The following is a 13,945-nucleotide window of genomic DNA, read 5'->3' as shown; positions in this document are numbered from 1 at the left end:
TTCACCTGCTGAACATCACTACCTGTCAAGTTTAACTGTCTTCAGAACATTGCAGAGGCATTATTGACAGTATTTGGCTCTACATCTTCGTGTGAGCAGATTTTCTCTCACACGAAGAGTGTCCTCAGGTAGCCGTCTGAATGCTGGACACTTGGAGACCAGAGATCACATTAACATGTGTATCCCTGTATTAACAAACATGCCATATCGGCCCAGCTTATTTCTCTTATCATTGTTGAGACAATGAATAGCATTTGCATTTTCTTGTGTACAGTTCATTTGCTGTTATGGAGTTCTTGTTATGGATAAAAAGTGTCTTTTTTGTTTCAAAATAGCTGATCTGCACTATGCCAACATCTGCAAACAAATATAATTCTATAAAGTTTCTCTATATAGTGTGTAACTGTTGATATAGAGCAGTATTAAGTAAGTAAGTAAGTAAGTAAAATTTTATTTATATAGCACATTTCTAGATAAAAGATCACAAAGTGAAAGTGAAAGTTAAATTGATTGCTAATGCAGTCATATGGCACACTGACTTCTGAGGAAATTGTAGATGGCACTCATCATCAGAAAGGTTGCCGACCCCTGCTTTAGCATGTTAGAACATTCTTGAGCCCTGCTGGCTGAAGGACCAACAACGAGCAAGATGAACCAAAACACTGGTTCTTTAATAGATTTTTCCAGGTGGTAGTAAACAGCAGGTAGATGATGTCCTGCAAAGCTGTGCTTCGGCTGTGCATAGGACCAATAGGACCAGTACAGGATAATTTCTTTCCACTGTTGTTCCCTGTGACTGCTCTTAAGCTTTCCTCCACATCCACACATACAGGTAGAATACAGTAGGTAGAGTAGTTTTTGAGTGAAAAACTGTGCATGGTCACAAGAAATTTGAGGTTATCAAGATTTCTGTGGTGTTTCTGCACCACGCTGCATTTAATAATTATTATTCTTAATCTATCTTCCTCAGTTTGTAATGTGTCTAGTTCAGTGCAGAGGGTTCCTTATAAGAATTTTTCCTTCCCACTGTTACCAAGTGCTTGCTCATATGAGGCTGTCTGAATCTGGAGGTTTTCTCTCCATTATTGTAGCAGACCATCTTTGGTCCTTTCTTAATAATATAGTATAATCTTGTACTATGAAAAATTAAAAAAACAAACAAGTCCTGCCCTCTGTTTTGTGTATAGAAGTTTAATGGCATTCTAAAACATTTCAAAAAGCATACATTTTTAAACAAGTGATGACTGGTATGAATGACTCCAATTAGAATATGTAAAGGAGTAGACCACATCAGCTTCAGCACAGGTGAACTACTGCAAACAATAATAAAATAATAAATATAATTATAATAAAAGTCATTCATCATTTTCAAAAATGAGACTGAATGAAACTCATTTTCCCATCTAGCATTACAATATTAATAAATAGAATAATAATGATAATAATAATAATTAAAAATAAAATCATGTGATATTCTTCTTCTTCTTATCATTATTTATGGTACTACATTCATAAGCTCATATCAAAAATAATGTGACATGCATACATGGTTTCCTTCACGTAATGGGTTAAATGGATCATAAATAAACCCTCCCAGCTATTGCCACACTGGCTGTGCCACAGTTAACAGACAAGTTTTTCCTCTTTTCTCAATTCCAAGAACAACCAAAACAATTCAGCTTTCCTAGAATCAAAAATAAACCCCACTAACACCATCAGGGCATTTGAATAGTAGCTCACCAATTCAAATCGCTCTATCGTTCACAGGCTCTCTGACTGCTCTCTACTTCCTTTACTTTTGAAGGTAAGAGAAAATATATTACATTTAACACTATTAATTACTCATGACAAGCTTTATAGAACCTCTTAAAAAAACCTTATTCAGATGTTGTTAAATATATACATTTAAAAAACATGTTAGAATTATAGTGTGACTGAATTGTGTCTTTCTGATTGATTCTTTAGCAGGTTAATAGGATTATTTAGTTTTTAGGAGGTAGAGCAGGTCATCTGCTAAGTGGAATGTTGGTGGTTTGATCTCGTTTACCAAATATCCCAGAACAAGATACAAATTTCAGTTGCTCTCGGATGCAACTTGCAGTTTTCATATGAAAGAGTGAATGAGGCATGTTGTAAAAAACTCTTTGAGTGCTCAGATAGAGCAGAAGAGAACACTATAAGAACCAGTCTACTTATCAAATATTTTAAGTGTCTTTCTATGTTACATTAAATAAACATTGTCCAAGATCTTTTCCTTTCTGCTGGGTGTCATGTTATGCTATTTAAGTAGAAAGGCAATGTCTTTTAAATGAATTAACACATATAAACCCGTCACATATGGCATTGATTATACTTTGTCCTCAAGGGCAATGCTGTCCCCAGATTGTGTCACCAAGGTTGCTTTTGAAACAGTGGATAGTGTTTTGTTGTAGGCTTCTCTGTAACATTGTCTAGATTCTTAAATTTACTCACTTGAATATTTCTCCACTCACTGAATCCACAGATTGTTCTTCATTAAAGATGAATTACAGAAAGAAAAAATCCGGGGTTCTAATTTCCCTGCTCCTGTGCATCGCAGTGATTCCTATGTTTTTCAGTCCTTCATGGAATTTATCTGTTTACTCCTTTGGGCCCTGGAAGTCAAGCTTTTGTTCCTGTCTCAAATGTATAAGAGATGGTGATCCTGGGTTTAGGGAACAGATGGATGCATCTCCTGAACCCTTTTTGTCAAGAAAACACAGCATCTCAGAGAATGATTTCCTCTGGTGGAAGGTAAATTAAATGATCTCTAAACAAAACAAATGTTGATTAACTTTGCATTTCGTTATATTTTTCCAACTGTTGGAGCCACTGGAAAACACATACTTGGAACATGCGAGATATCAATTTATATATATATATATATATATATATATATATATATATATATATATATATATATATATATATTCAATGTTGACAAAAAAAGTGTAAAACTTGCTGGTTACCAGCTCCATTAACTTTATTAACTTTCTTCTGTTATGTGTGACAGAAAATAAAGCAGGAAAAATACAACTTCGCTTTCTTCAATGCAACAGTAGACAAGGTGTTTGAGATGCTACCGATCATTTCAGAAGATGTAGAACCCAGGCCTGATCGCTGCAGGATTTGTGCTATAGTGGGGAATTCTGGTAATTTGAATGGATCACATTATGGACGTCTGATTGATTTGCATGATTTCGTAATAAGGTAAAATAGATTACAATCAAACATTCATTTAAGTTTACTTTGAGTTGACTATTATGTTGTTGTATTGACTCTATTCACACAATGTGATTTAACTGCATGATGTTTAATATGTGTAATTTAGAATGAACTATGGGCCGACCAGAGGCTTTGAAGTGGATGTTGGAACCAAAACAACTCATCGTGTTATGTATCCAGAGTCTGCTAGCTTATTGGACCACACCACTCGCCTTGTGTTTTTTCCATTCAAGATGGAGGATTTTTTGTGGCTCCTCGAGAACGTTGGGTAGGTCAAACATTCCTGATACCTTCTTATGTTTTTGTATTTAGAATATATAATTTGTACACTTGAATATTTAGGGTTGTGAAAAACTTAACAAATTCATTATTGTATGCGTTTATCATTTCAATTGGAATCTAGCATTAAATTATTCTAATCACATAATTGCTAATTAATTCCTTTTCTAGCACTGATTTAAAGAAACAGAGCCTAGCCAACAAGAATTTGGTGAGTACATTATTCTATATTTCAACAAAAATGACAAACTGTATATTCATATATCAAATATAATTTAGTTAAATAATTATATTGTGCATTATTCGTGGAAGCAACTGGTTCATAAATGGCTATGTTTAATTACCAGGTGATGATCCTTAATCCGGCTTTCATGAAACATGTTCATCAAGTTTGGTTGCAAAAGAAGGGTGCTTATCCATCTACTGGCTTCATGGCTTTGGCTTTGAGCTTGATGATTTGTGATGAGGTAGGATCACATTCCATAAGTCAAAGAAATACCAGTAAAGCAATAAGGACTGCTGTGCAATAAGTACATATGCCATAACTGCCAACTATCCTAAAAAAAATAGAGAATTGTAATTTTATTTTTGTCCATTACGTCTTTGATTGCATTATTTTGGATCTAGTGCTAGAATTGTTGTTTAATCAAAATTAACAAAGACCAAAGAGTAAGAATGATAATGTGCTGTTTACCTCTGTCTCCTGTCTTAAATTAAACAAAGTATACTGTGATGCTGACTTCCCCAACTCATGTATAGTAAAACCTTATAGCAGTGGTTCCCAAACTTTTTTTGCTAGGCCCCCCTTTGTTTTAGAAGATCATCTGCACCCCGTCCCGACACAAACACACAGTGTTGCCAACTTAGTGACTTGGTCGCTATATTTAGCTACTTTTCAGATCCCCTTAGCGACTTTTTTTTCCTAAAAAAGCAACTAGTGACAAATCTGGCAACCTTTTCTGGTGTTATCAGAGTCTTGTGACGACGTCATTTAGCAACTTCTAGCGACTTTTAGGACAGCCAAAAGCGATTTTCCTTACTGAGGAGTTGGCAACACTGCAAACACACCCATATTTTGTTTTCAAACTCCATTGCGGTTTATTCCACACCTCAAATGTTTTGTAAACACAAACAAATAAAAATTAACTGCAATAAATTACAGGTTGCAATTAAAGAAACCACTAAAAGAACATCTTTGTGGTGTAATTGTTTTACGTGTAGTTGTTTTGTTTTTTTTAATTTTTCTTTGTAAGAATATTCAACACTGCTATCAATACATTGTCTCTCTCTGCAAAATGGGTTTAAAAACAATCAACTGCGGGATACTGTTTGTACGTGATTTGAACCTGAGGAACAAATTGTGGCAGGATCTGTGTTGTGCTAAGAAAGAGGTTCCCAAAGTGTGGGGCCCGCCCGCAGAGCCATTGCGGGGGGGGGTATGAAAAGAAAAAAAAAAGAACGCTTGGACACTGCTAGCATTATGGACAGGTTTTTGACGGGGCTCCCACACAAACACAAAGCAGGAGATGAAGCATCGCCAAATATGTTTCCAAACCAACTTCCTTCCAAGCCAAAGACTAGAAAATATGGTGAAGCATATCTTCCCTTTGGCTTCACCTGCACAAGTGCCAAGGTAGGTCTCCCCTGCAAAATTAGTTTCCCTGCGTCGGGAGCACGCGCTGGGCTCTCCAAATCACGGTCAAACAGGATCCCACATTCTTGATTTTTAGTTCACAAACACTTCTTGTAATAACTAACTACTCCTGACATTTTGGACATGTTAGCTCTTTATGCAATAAAGTTACAGTGGGATACAAATAATATCAGGCTGATCCTGCCGTAATTTGTTCCCCCGGTTCAAATCACGGACAAACAGTATCCCACAGCTGTTTTTGTTTTTGAACCCATATTACACAGAGAGGCATTTTTTGATAGCAATGTTGAATATTATTACATAGGAAAAAACAACTACACGTAAATCTCCAAAAATTGAATCTGTTCATCTGGACGTAGCGTTTTGTGGGAGAAACGTTTCGTCACTCATCCAAGTGACTTCTTCAGTCTCAGCTGACTGCAGGTTTCCCCAAACCTTATAAACAGTACATTTGCATAATGACTGAAACCAGCCCACTGAAGGAACAATGGGCTGTGAGGTCAGTTCCTTAATCATAATTATGCAAATTCCCATGACCATTGATCAACAATCACTGACCAAAACCCACTGATCAAAGAACACTGATCAATGGCCATGAGTACCATTCACAGAGAGTTGGGGAATGGCTGCAATCACAGCATTGTAAGATGGCGAAAGATGTACCCTTAGGCCCCCTCCTCGATTCAGAGATGGTCTTTCCCTTTTCACGTAAATGGCCTCCTTGACTCCGCGCTCAAACCAGCGTTCCTCCCTGTCCAGGATGTGTACATCCTCATCGTTGAAAGAGTGTCCACTGGCCTGTAGGTGTAAATAAACTGCAGAGTCCTGGCCTGATGAGGTTGCTCTTCTGTGTTGTGCCATCCGCTTCGCTAGAGGTTGTTTGGTTTCCCCGATGTATAAATCCTGGCAATCCTCCTGGCACTTAACAGCGTACACTATGTTACTCTGTTTGTGTCGGGGGACCCGATCCTTGGGGTGGACCAGTTTTTGGCGCAGCGTATTTTGGGGTTTAAAAGCCACAGAGACCCGGTGTTTAGAAAAAATGCGTCTCAACTGTTCCGATACTCCTGACACATATGGGATCACTACAGGTTTTCGCCTGGGCAGCGGTTGTCCTTCTCTCCTGGATCGGCTGGAGCTTTCTTTAGGTGCCTAAAGGTTTATAAGGTTTGGGGAAACCTGCAGTCAGCTGAGACTGAAGAAGTCACTTGGATGAGTGACGAAACGTTTCTCCCACAAAACGCTACGTCCAGATGAACAGATTCAACTTTTGGAGATTTACTTTCCTGGATGATTGAGAATGCATCAAGACGAAAAACTACACGTAAAATAATTACACCGTGACGCCTCTGCCTTTCTAAATGGAGGGACAGTAACTGTGTGTGTATATGTAAGCGTGTAAAACCTGAAGATAGTCAGATTAACAGTAACAGTATTTTGTCTCTATCTGCCATTCTGCAATTCATCTCATGTAAGCAAAAACGTGGCGCACAGCGTGACATGAAAAGAGGCACATACCTTTGTCGTTGCGTGACGAACTCTGTAATCCTCGTCCACACATAAACGCATAAAAGGAGTTTTAAATAATCTCCATTTTCAGTGAATCGCAACGTTGTTTACGTGTTGATGAAAGGCCCAAACGCATAGAAACAGCTGCGTTTTCAAAAATACCCATGTAGGTGTGGACGCAGCGTAAAAGAGTTAGTAGTATATTTTATTACTACCTGTAATTTATTGCCGTTTACTTGTATTTGCTTAATTGTTTACTACATGTTTGAGGTGTGAAATAAACCGCAATGGAGTTTGTAAACAAAATATGGGTGTGTGTGTTTGGAGTATGCGTTTGTGCGGGGGGGTTAGGTGGTGGGGGGGCGCGAACATTTTTCTTGTAAAACAAAGGGGGGCCTGGCAAAAAAAAGCTTGGGAACCACTGTGCTAAGATAAGTATAACTGACAATATTTGTTCCTCCTGCATCGCGAGCATTTGCTGGGCACGGAGTGCTGATCCAGTTTACTCCGCCTCCATTACAGAAAATTAGACATGGAAGTAGTGATGTTTTAGTTTTGTGATAAAGTGAAAACGAGTGTCATTGCATTACCATTCAGTTTGAGGGTTACAACAGAAAATGTTATATTTATTGTTCTCACGTGGTATCGGACGGGATTATTTTAACAAACGAAGGACATTTTACCTGATAATTTTTTTTAATCTCCTGTAACTTTACTGTATAAAGAGCTAAAACCTTCAAAGTTTCAGGAGTAGTTAGTGGTTATGAGAAGTCTTTGTGAACTAAAAATCAAGAATGTGGGATACTGCTTGTCTGTGATTTGGAGAGCCCAGCATGTGCTCCCGACACAGGGGAAACGAATTCTGTCAGCGATACCAACCATGCTTCATCATATGTTCTAGTCTTTAGCTTGGAAGGAAGTTGGTTTGGAATCGTATCTGGATATGCCTCAACCTCTGCTTTGCATTTGTCTAGGAAAACCGTCAAAATCCTGTCCATTATGCTAGCAGTGTCCAAGCATTCTTTTTTTTTTTTCATACCGCGCTCCCCTGCAATGGCACCCCTCAATTTGGGAACCACTGCATTATAGTAATACCTTTAGAATAGAATACAATAGAATAGGATAGAATAGCCTCTTATTGTCATTGTATATGTACAACAAAATAATGGGTGCTCCACGCCAACTGTGCAGGTGTAAACCCCCCCCCAAAAAACAGTAAAGACATTAGGAATAAATAGCAAACAGAAGAGATATTTACAGCCTAGAGACATATATAAAGAACAGTTCAAAAGCAAACAATGGAGAGCAAAGTGCTTGGAGGTAGTGCAAAAAAAAAAAGTCTTGGTGACTTGCCTGAAAGATTAGGATGGCTCAGATTGGTGAGGTGTGGGTAGGGGGTTATTACCTTTGCAGCGAGTCACTAGTTCGATTCCCAGTAATGGTCTTGGCTAAACCCCACATACTAAAAAAAAAAAAAAACCAAGCTGTGGAATGGCGCGGCTACGTCTGCAGCTTGTCTGCAGCTCAGGCACAAGCATTTGACTACATGTTGTACTCTGTATGATTTTGTATGTGACAAATAAAGGTTGTTGTTATTGGCATCCTGGTGTGCCAGAAGGCAGCCAATGATTCTTTTTTGACAGTGTTAATCACTCTGTGCAACCTTCCTGTTCTCAATTGTAGCCCTCAATGGAGAGCATGCTCTCCTACTGTTGGGCCTTCTTTACCAGGGTATTGGTGTTTTGGGTTCAGGTGAGATCAGCAGAGATGTGGGTGCCCAGAAACCTGAGGTTGGAGACAGATTCCAGCCGTTCTGTGTTTTTAATCTGAGGGGTGTGGACCTCTCTGTGCCGCGTGAAGTCCTTTGTGAGTTCTTTTCCTTTAAGGACGTTCATCTTCAGATTATTTTCTGAACAGCAGCGGGACAAGTTCTCTACCTCCTCCCTGTATCCAGTCTCATCTCCAACACACATGAACCCAACCAAAGTGGTGTCATCGGCATGCTTGATGACGACGTTGTTTGGATGGGTTGGTGTACAATCATAACTGTACAGTAGGGGGCTGAAAATGCAGCCCTGTGGGGAAGGGGTCAAGTCGGACTGATTGAGGCCGGTTTGTGAGGATGTCAGACATCCTCACCACCAAACTGCAGGTGATCCAGTTTGGTGGTGAGGATTCCAACTGAGCAAAAAGGTATTGAGCTCCTCTGCGAGTTTGAGGCTGCCGTCGGGGGTTGGGGGCCTCTGTCCTTTGTAGTTAGTTCAGTTAGCTCTTGTGACAAAGCTGAAATTATATGACATATTGAAATTTAACTTTTATTATTAATTTTGTTATGTATTTACTTTTTTTTGTCCAGGTCAGCGTCTTTGGGTTTGGAGCAGACAGCGATGGAAACTGGGGCCATTACTTTGAAAAAATCAAAGTGCAAAATTTTGGAACTGGATATCATCCAGGAAAATATGAATATAATCTTATTCAGCAGCTACACAAAATACAGAAAATCACATTGTATAAAGGACATTAATTTTTTTCCTTTGTTGCTCCTTCCTCTTTTTCCATTTCACAGTAAAACTTAATTCATTATTAATGTGATTTGTTCTGTGCTTCAGTGTTTTCTTCTTTAGAGGAGTCATCAGATTTCTTTTCATAAAATTGATTCTCATGGTGCGTTTTTATATATTCAAAGACAAGCTCTTTAGGTTTACTAGTGCTTCTAAACCATAGATGTTAATGTGAGTGTGAAAAGTTCTCTGTCCTGAGACTAGGGTGTACCTTCTTCCTGTCACAGTGGAAATAGCATTGAGCTACCTCTCCACTACAGTCAACTACATAAGAGCTGAAGACGATGGATGGATGGATAAGTGTTTCTTTTGAGTAGGCATCAAGATTATGATAGTTAGCTAAAAGTAAACTGAAACTATAAGCAAATATTCTTAAATTCTCTATTGCCCTTCCACACTTTTTAAGCAGCCTAGTGTTGATCCACTAATTATTCTTTAAATCAGACTTAATGTGCTTTTAATTACAAAGAATGTGTTCCCTTTTTACACATAAAAACTGTGTGGTAATCATTATTAGGATGTTGAAAAGGTGGTGCAGAAAGCTGGTCAAAAGAAAAAACAAAAATAAACCCCATACAAACTTGAAAGAGCTGGCCAAAAGAACCAGACAAAATTAAACAGCTGATGATGGACAGATGCAACAATACCGATTGTTACTACTTTGTGCAATAAAGAGGATGTAAGTTGTATCACAAGGCACAATAAGACAGCTGATCATTTTATTTCCGTAACTCTTCAATGAAATACATTTTGTATAGGGTATAGGAGCTGTGGCTGTTTGTCTGTGCCCACCTTTAAATTTTAAATACATGTAGACATTGAGGGTTCTTGGGAGGGGCTGTGCTGACAGCGGCTGTTGTCTGGCAGTTGGTCGTTGGTACCCACTGCTCTGCGGTTTTCGTTCTACATCAGTGATGTACTGGCTGCCTTGGTTTGTGATTGCCAGATGCAGTAACTGCATTTTTAGGGAAATAGTTGTATATAACTTTATTGTTTAAACAATTTCTGCATAGGTTTTTATTTATTTATATTTCCATTTCAAGTTATGAAAATAATTCAGTAAACATATCTGTGGTTTTTATATAAAAATATATAACTTTTTCAATACTCGGTTTTTATGTTTTTTGAGTGATTTCAGATCAGTTGTATTAATACAGTAGTCAGTGAAAAAATAAAAATAACTGTAAATCCACATATGTGAGATTGTGCTGAAAATAATAATACCAAACAAGACAAGACAAAAAACATTTCTAAAGGTGAAATATCAAGTTACAATCAAAAATAGTCAAGAATGTCCAATTATACCCTGGACCCCAGAGGATAAACTGTGGGATTTATTAGATATTTATTTATCTGTAAGGCCGATATCTCATAATTAGTATCACATACAGTGTTCCCTCATTCATTGCAGGAGTTACGTTCCAAAAATTGATCTATGTCCCTACCCTCACCCTACGGTCACGAGCTGTGGGTAGTGATCGAAAGAAAAAGATTGCGGATACAAGCGGCGCAAATGGGCTTCATTCGAAGGGTGGCTGGCCTCTCCCTAAGAGATAGGGTGAAAAGTTCAGCCATCCGGGAGGGGCTCAGAGAAGAGCTGCTGCTCTTCCACATCGAAAGGAGCCAGTTGAGGTGGTTCGGGCATCTGACAAGGATGCCTCCTGGGCACCTCCTGGGTGATGTGTTCAGGGCCTGTCCCACCGGGAGGAGGCCCCCGGACAGACCCAGGACACACTGGACAGATTATCCCACATATCAAGGAGGTCTGGCCCAGATCTGGTATCAAGCCGGCACTGCTGGCTGACTTCTGGCATGATAAGACGTATGTCATCCAGATATGGGCCAGGCCTGGCATAGATAGCACTGTCTATGTGATGGCATGCCATATCTGGCTCGATTGTGGTTTGGTTTATGTGGCCCATCAAGCTGGCACTTCTGACTGACTGGTTTCATGGCAGGGTGTATGTCAACCAGATGTGGACCAGGTCTGGCAATGATGGCACTATTTATGTTCCTAATTTCCTATTTTAGTTAGAAGACCCAAATGCTGTGTTGCAATACTATACTGCTATGGTAGCCAACGTTTCAAATACAGGTTTGACAGGTTTGTGAGTGTACACTTTATCCAAAACCTAGTGACGATTTACTTATCTTTGCCAGTGGGTGGCTGTAACTCAGGAGCTAGAGCAGGTCACCTACTGATTGGAAGGTTAGTGGTTCGATCCCTGGCTCCTCCAGTCTGCATGTCAAGAGTGTGAATGTAGTTAGGAAGCACTCAGTTTAGAGAATGTCTTTGATTGGGGGAATGTGGCATGTTGTATAGAGCGCACTGAGTAATCCGGGAGACTAGAAAAGCGCTATATAAGAGTCAGTCCATTCACTGTCTGGACAGAGTTTTGTCATGTTACTTTTGCACTGTTTTACATGTTGTGGCACATGTTGGTATTACATGGCTTGATTAAGATACACATTAGGATGACATCCGGGGCCAGAGTTGAAAGTGTTCTGGGCCAGCACAGGGCCAGCAGTGTGTATACAACTGGCCCGTGGCTGCACACAACTTACACATGGCCCACATACCGTAAAGAATGACAGCCCTTTGGTGGCCCAGCTCAGGTTAGCCAGAGGTAATCCACACATGGGCCAGCAGAGGACCACCAGTGTGTCTGCAACTGGCCTTGTGCTGGCCCATGTGTGGGCCAGATCTGGCAAACCAAATCTGGGCCACCAAAGGGCCGTCATTCTTTGCGGTATGTGGACCATGTGTAAGCACATTGTGTGGGCCAGATCCGGGCCATACCAATTTTGCTATGTGGGATATCTGTTGGGGTGTCCAAGGAACCGCTCCAGCCTTCAGCCTTCGCTGGAGGGTCCAAAGATCTGCTCCAGCCTCCTGCTTCTGGTGGTGGGTCCGAGGAGCCTGTCCGGAACATCACCATTGCCTACAGCTTCTGCTGGGGGGGTCCGAGGAGCCCGTCTGGCCATCACCGTCACCTGGGGCTTCCATGCCGTCGCCTGCAGTGCCACCACCTGCGGCTTCTACCACCTGCATCTTCCATGCCGTCGCCTGCAGCTCCAACACCTACGGTTTCCAAATCCTCTTCTGCAGCATCATCCTCGCCTGCAGCATCATCCTCGCCTGCAGCTTCAGCCTTGCCTGGCCCTGCGGTTGCCATGCCGCCGCCTTTTTCATGGTCAGCACCTCAACATCACCGGCCACCTTCCAGGCTGCTGGTGGGACTTCATCACTGTCATGGACGGCCTCCTGAACAACCTCCTGAAAGGTGTCGCTGCCGCAGCCTTCCGCCCGGCCGGCCTCTAGATTTGTTCTGCCCACGTCGCCACCGTCTTCTACGCAGCTGACCTCCGAGATGGCTTTGTAATGAATTAGTGAACTGGCGACCTCCGGATGGATTTTTCTGTTTCACTTCAGCTAGCTACCAGTGACGAACCACCTAGTGTGAAATAGTACACCATCTCATTGGTTTTTTCACATAAAACTCATTGCTGCAGCCAGGGGCAGTACAGAATTGACCACCATAAACTGCTTTTTATTTTTATTTCTTTGTTTTCCACTGAGTTATCAGTGATATCACTAATAAGCTTACATAAATTAATATGTCTATAACCAGCAACCAGCCAACCAACCAACCAACCTAGTGGCATTACTTTCTGTACTGGCAGAAGACACCACTGGACATGCTCTAAAACGGAACATTAAACACTCATTCATAGACAATGTTAAATCTATACAGTTTTTTTTGGTTTTCAGTCCATCTGGTCACAAAGTGATGTAAAAATATATAACGTGTTACCACTAAACTGATACCACACCTTTTTTCTGCACCACTGACAGTTAATGCCCTGACAACCTTATGTTGCGTCCACACCTTCTCTGTCAACATTCTTTTCCTCAAAGCACAGCTGCTGTCATTACATTGATGATGATTGTAAAAATAAAGACCTCACCTAAGCAGCTTATATCCAGTGACTCAACAAGTAAACAAAGTAGAACTCGCAAAAATAATACCCTACTGCAGAATGTATAAACTCTTTCACCTAAGTTCAAAATTAAAAATCTGAAATTTCTTTAGAGGGATTTGATGTACACAACCAAGGCCAATTCAGTGGCACTTTAAATGATTTACTCTAACTGCTATAATGGAAGGAGTACTGAAGGGCTGAAATGGTCAAATATATATACAAATATCAATAAAATGCTACTTTGCTATCTATAAAATTAACATTAAATGTCATGTTTATTCTGCCTGTGATAACTCACACAGTTATCACACTAGTGATCAGCATCAGCTAACAGCAAAGATCATAATGTGTACTTTATGCAAAAGTATTACATAATACTACAAATATTTTCATCCTGAAAGCTTCAACTTTAGACAGCGGCTGAGGTGCGACAAAGGATCGCTATTTTTGTACTTTGTCTTTCTTTTCTTTTTTATGAGTGGTTTAATTGAGTATTTATCTTAGTTATGCTCTAGATTAAAGATTATCGTTTGTTTATAACATTCTGTACTTATTTTTTTTATCATAGTTATGACCCTTGCATAGTAATAATAGCAGCAGAGGACACAAAAAGTTACTGTTATGTCAAACAATGAGATGGAAAGAGGTCCTGCCCAGATATCAATGACCCTATACTTTTAGCTGTTTTGGCAGAAAGTGGTAGCTTTATTTATAC

The 13,945-nt window shown here is 39.9% G+C and overlaps 1 protein-coding gene across 2 annotated transcripts; it reads left to right on the top strand.

Moving 5' to 3' along the window:
- Positions 1–1,655: 1,655 nt before the first annotated feature.
- Positions 1,656–9,941, top strand: LOC100700001 (CMP-N-acetylneuraminate-beta-galactosamide-alpha-2,3-sialyltransferase 2). Of its 2 annotated transcripts, XM_003443797.5 has the most exons (7): positions 1,656–1,804; positions 2,504–2,772; positions 3,032–3,228; positions 3,350–3,511; positions 3,694–3,733; positions 3,870–3,989; positions 9,042–9,941. In XM_003443797.5, exons 2-7 carry the CDS (start codon positions 2,521–2,523, stop codon positions 9,207–9,209), a joined length of 939 nt encoding a protein of 312 aa, XP_003443845.1. In that variant the 5' UTR covers positions 1,656–1,804; positions 2,504–2,520; the 3' UTR covers positions 9,210–9,941. The 2 variants fall into 2 exon arrangements, with proteins under 2 accessions (XP_003443845.1, XP_019206629.1); XM_019351084.2 differs by lacking the exon at positions 2,504–2,772 and having other exon boundaries at positions 1,670–1,804.
- The last annotated feature ends 4,004 nt before the right edge of the window (positions 9,942–13,945 follow it).

Source organism: Oreochromis niloticus, linkage group LG22 (genome assembly GCF_001858045.2).
Source record: "Oreochromis niloticus isolate F11D_XX linkage group LG22, O_niloticus_UMD_NMBU, whole genome shotgun sequence".
NCBI lineage: Eukaryota > Metazoa > Chordata > Actinopteri > Cichliformes > Cichlidae > Oreochromis > Oreochromis niloticus.
Note: the sequence above shows the minus strand (reverse complement) of the source record. Positions and strands in the feature narration are given on the sequence as shown.

Bases quoted from the DNA above. Each gene is read 5' to 3' on its own strand.
- LOC100700001 (XM_003443797.5), top strand. From the start codon at position 2,521: ATGAATTACAGAAAGAAAAAATCCGGGGTTCTAATTTCCCTGCTCCTG. The intron at 3,229-3,349 runs GTAAAATAGATT...TGTGTAATTTAG, and splicing joins TTGCATGATTTCGTAATAAG to AATGAACTATGGGCCGACCA. The intron at 3,512-3,693 runs GTAGGTCAAACA...TTCCTTTTCTAG, and splicing joins TGGCTCCTCGAGAACGTTGG to CACTGATTTAAAGAAACAGA.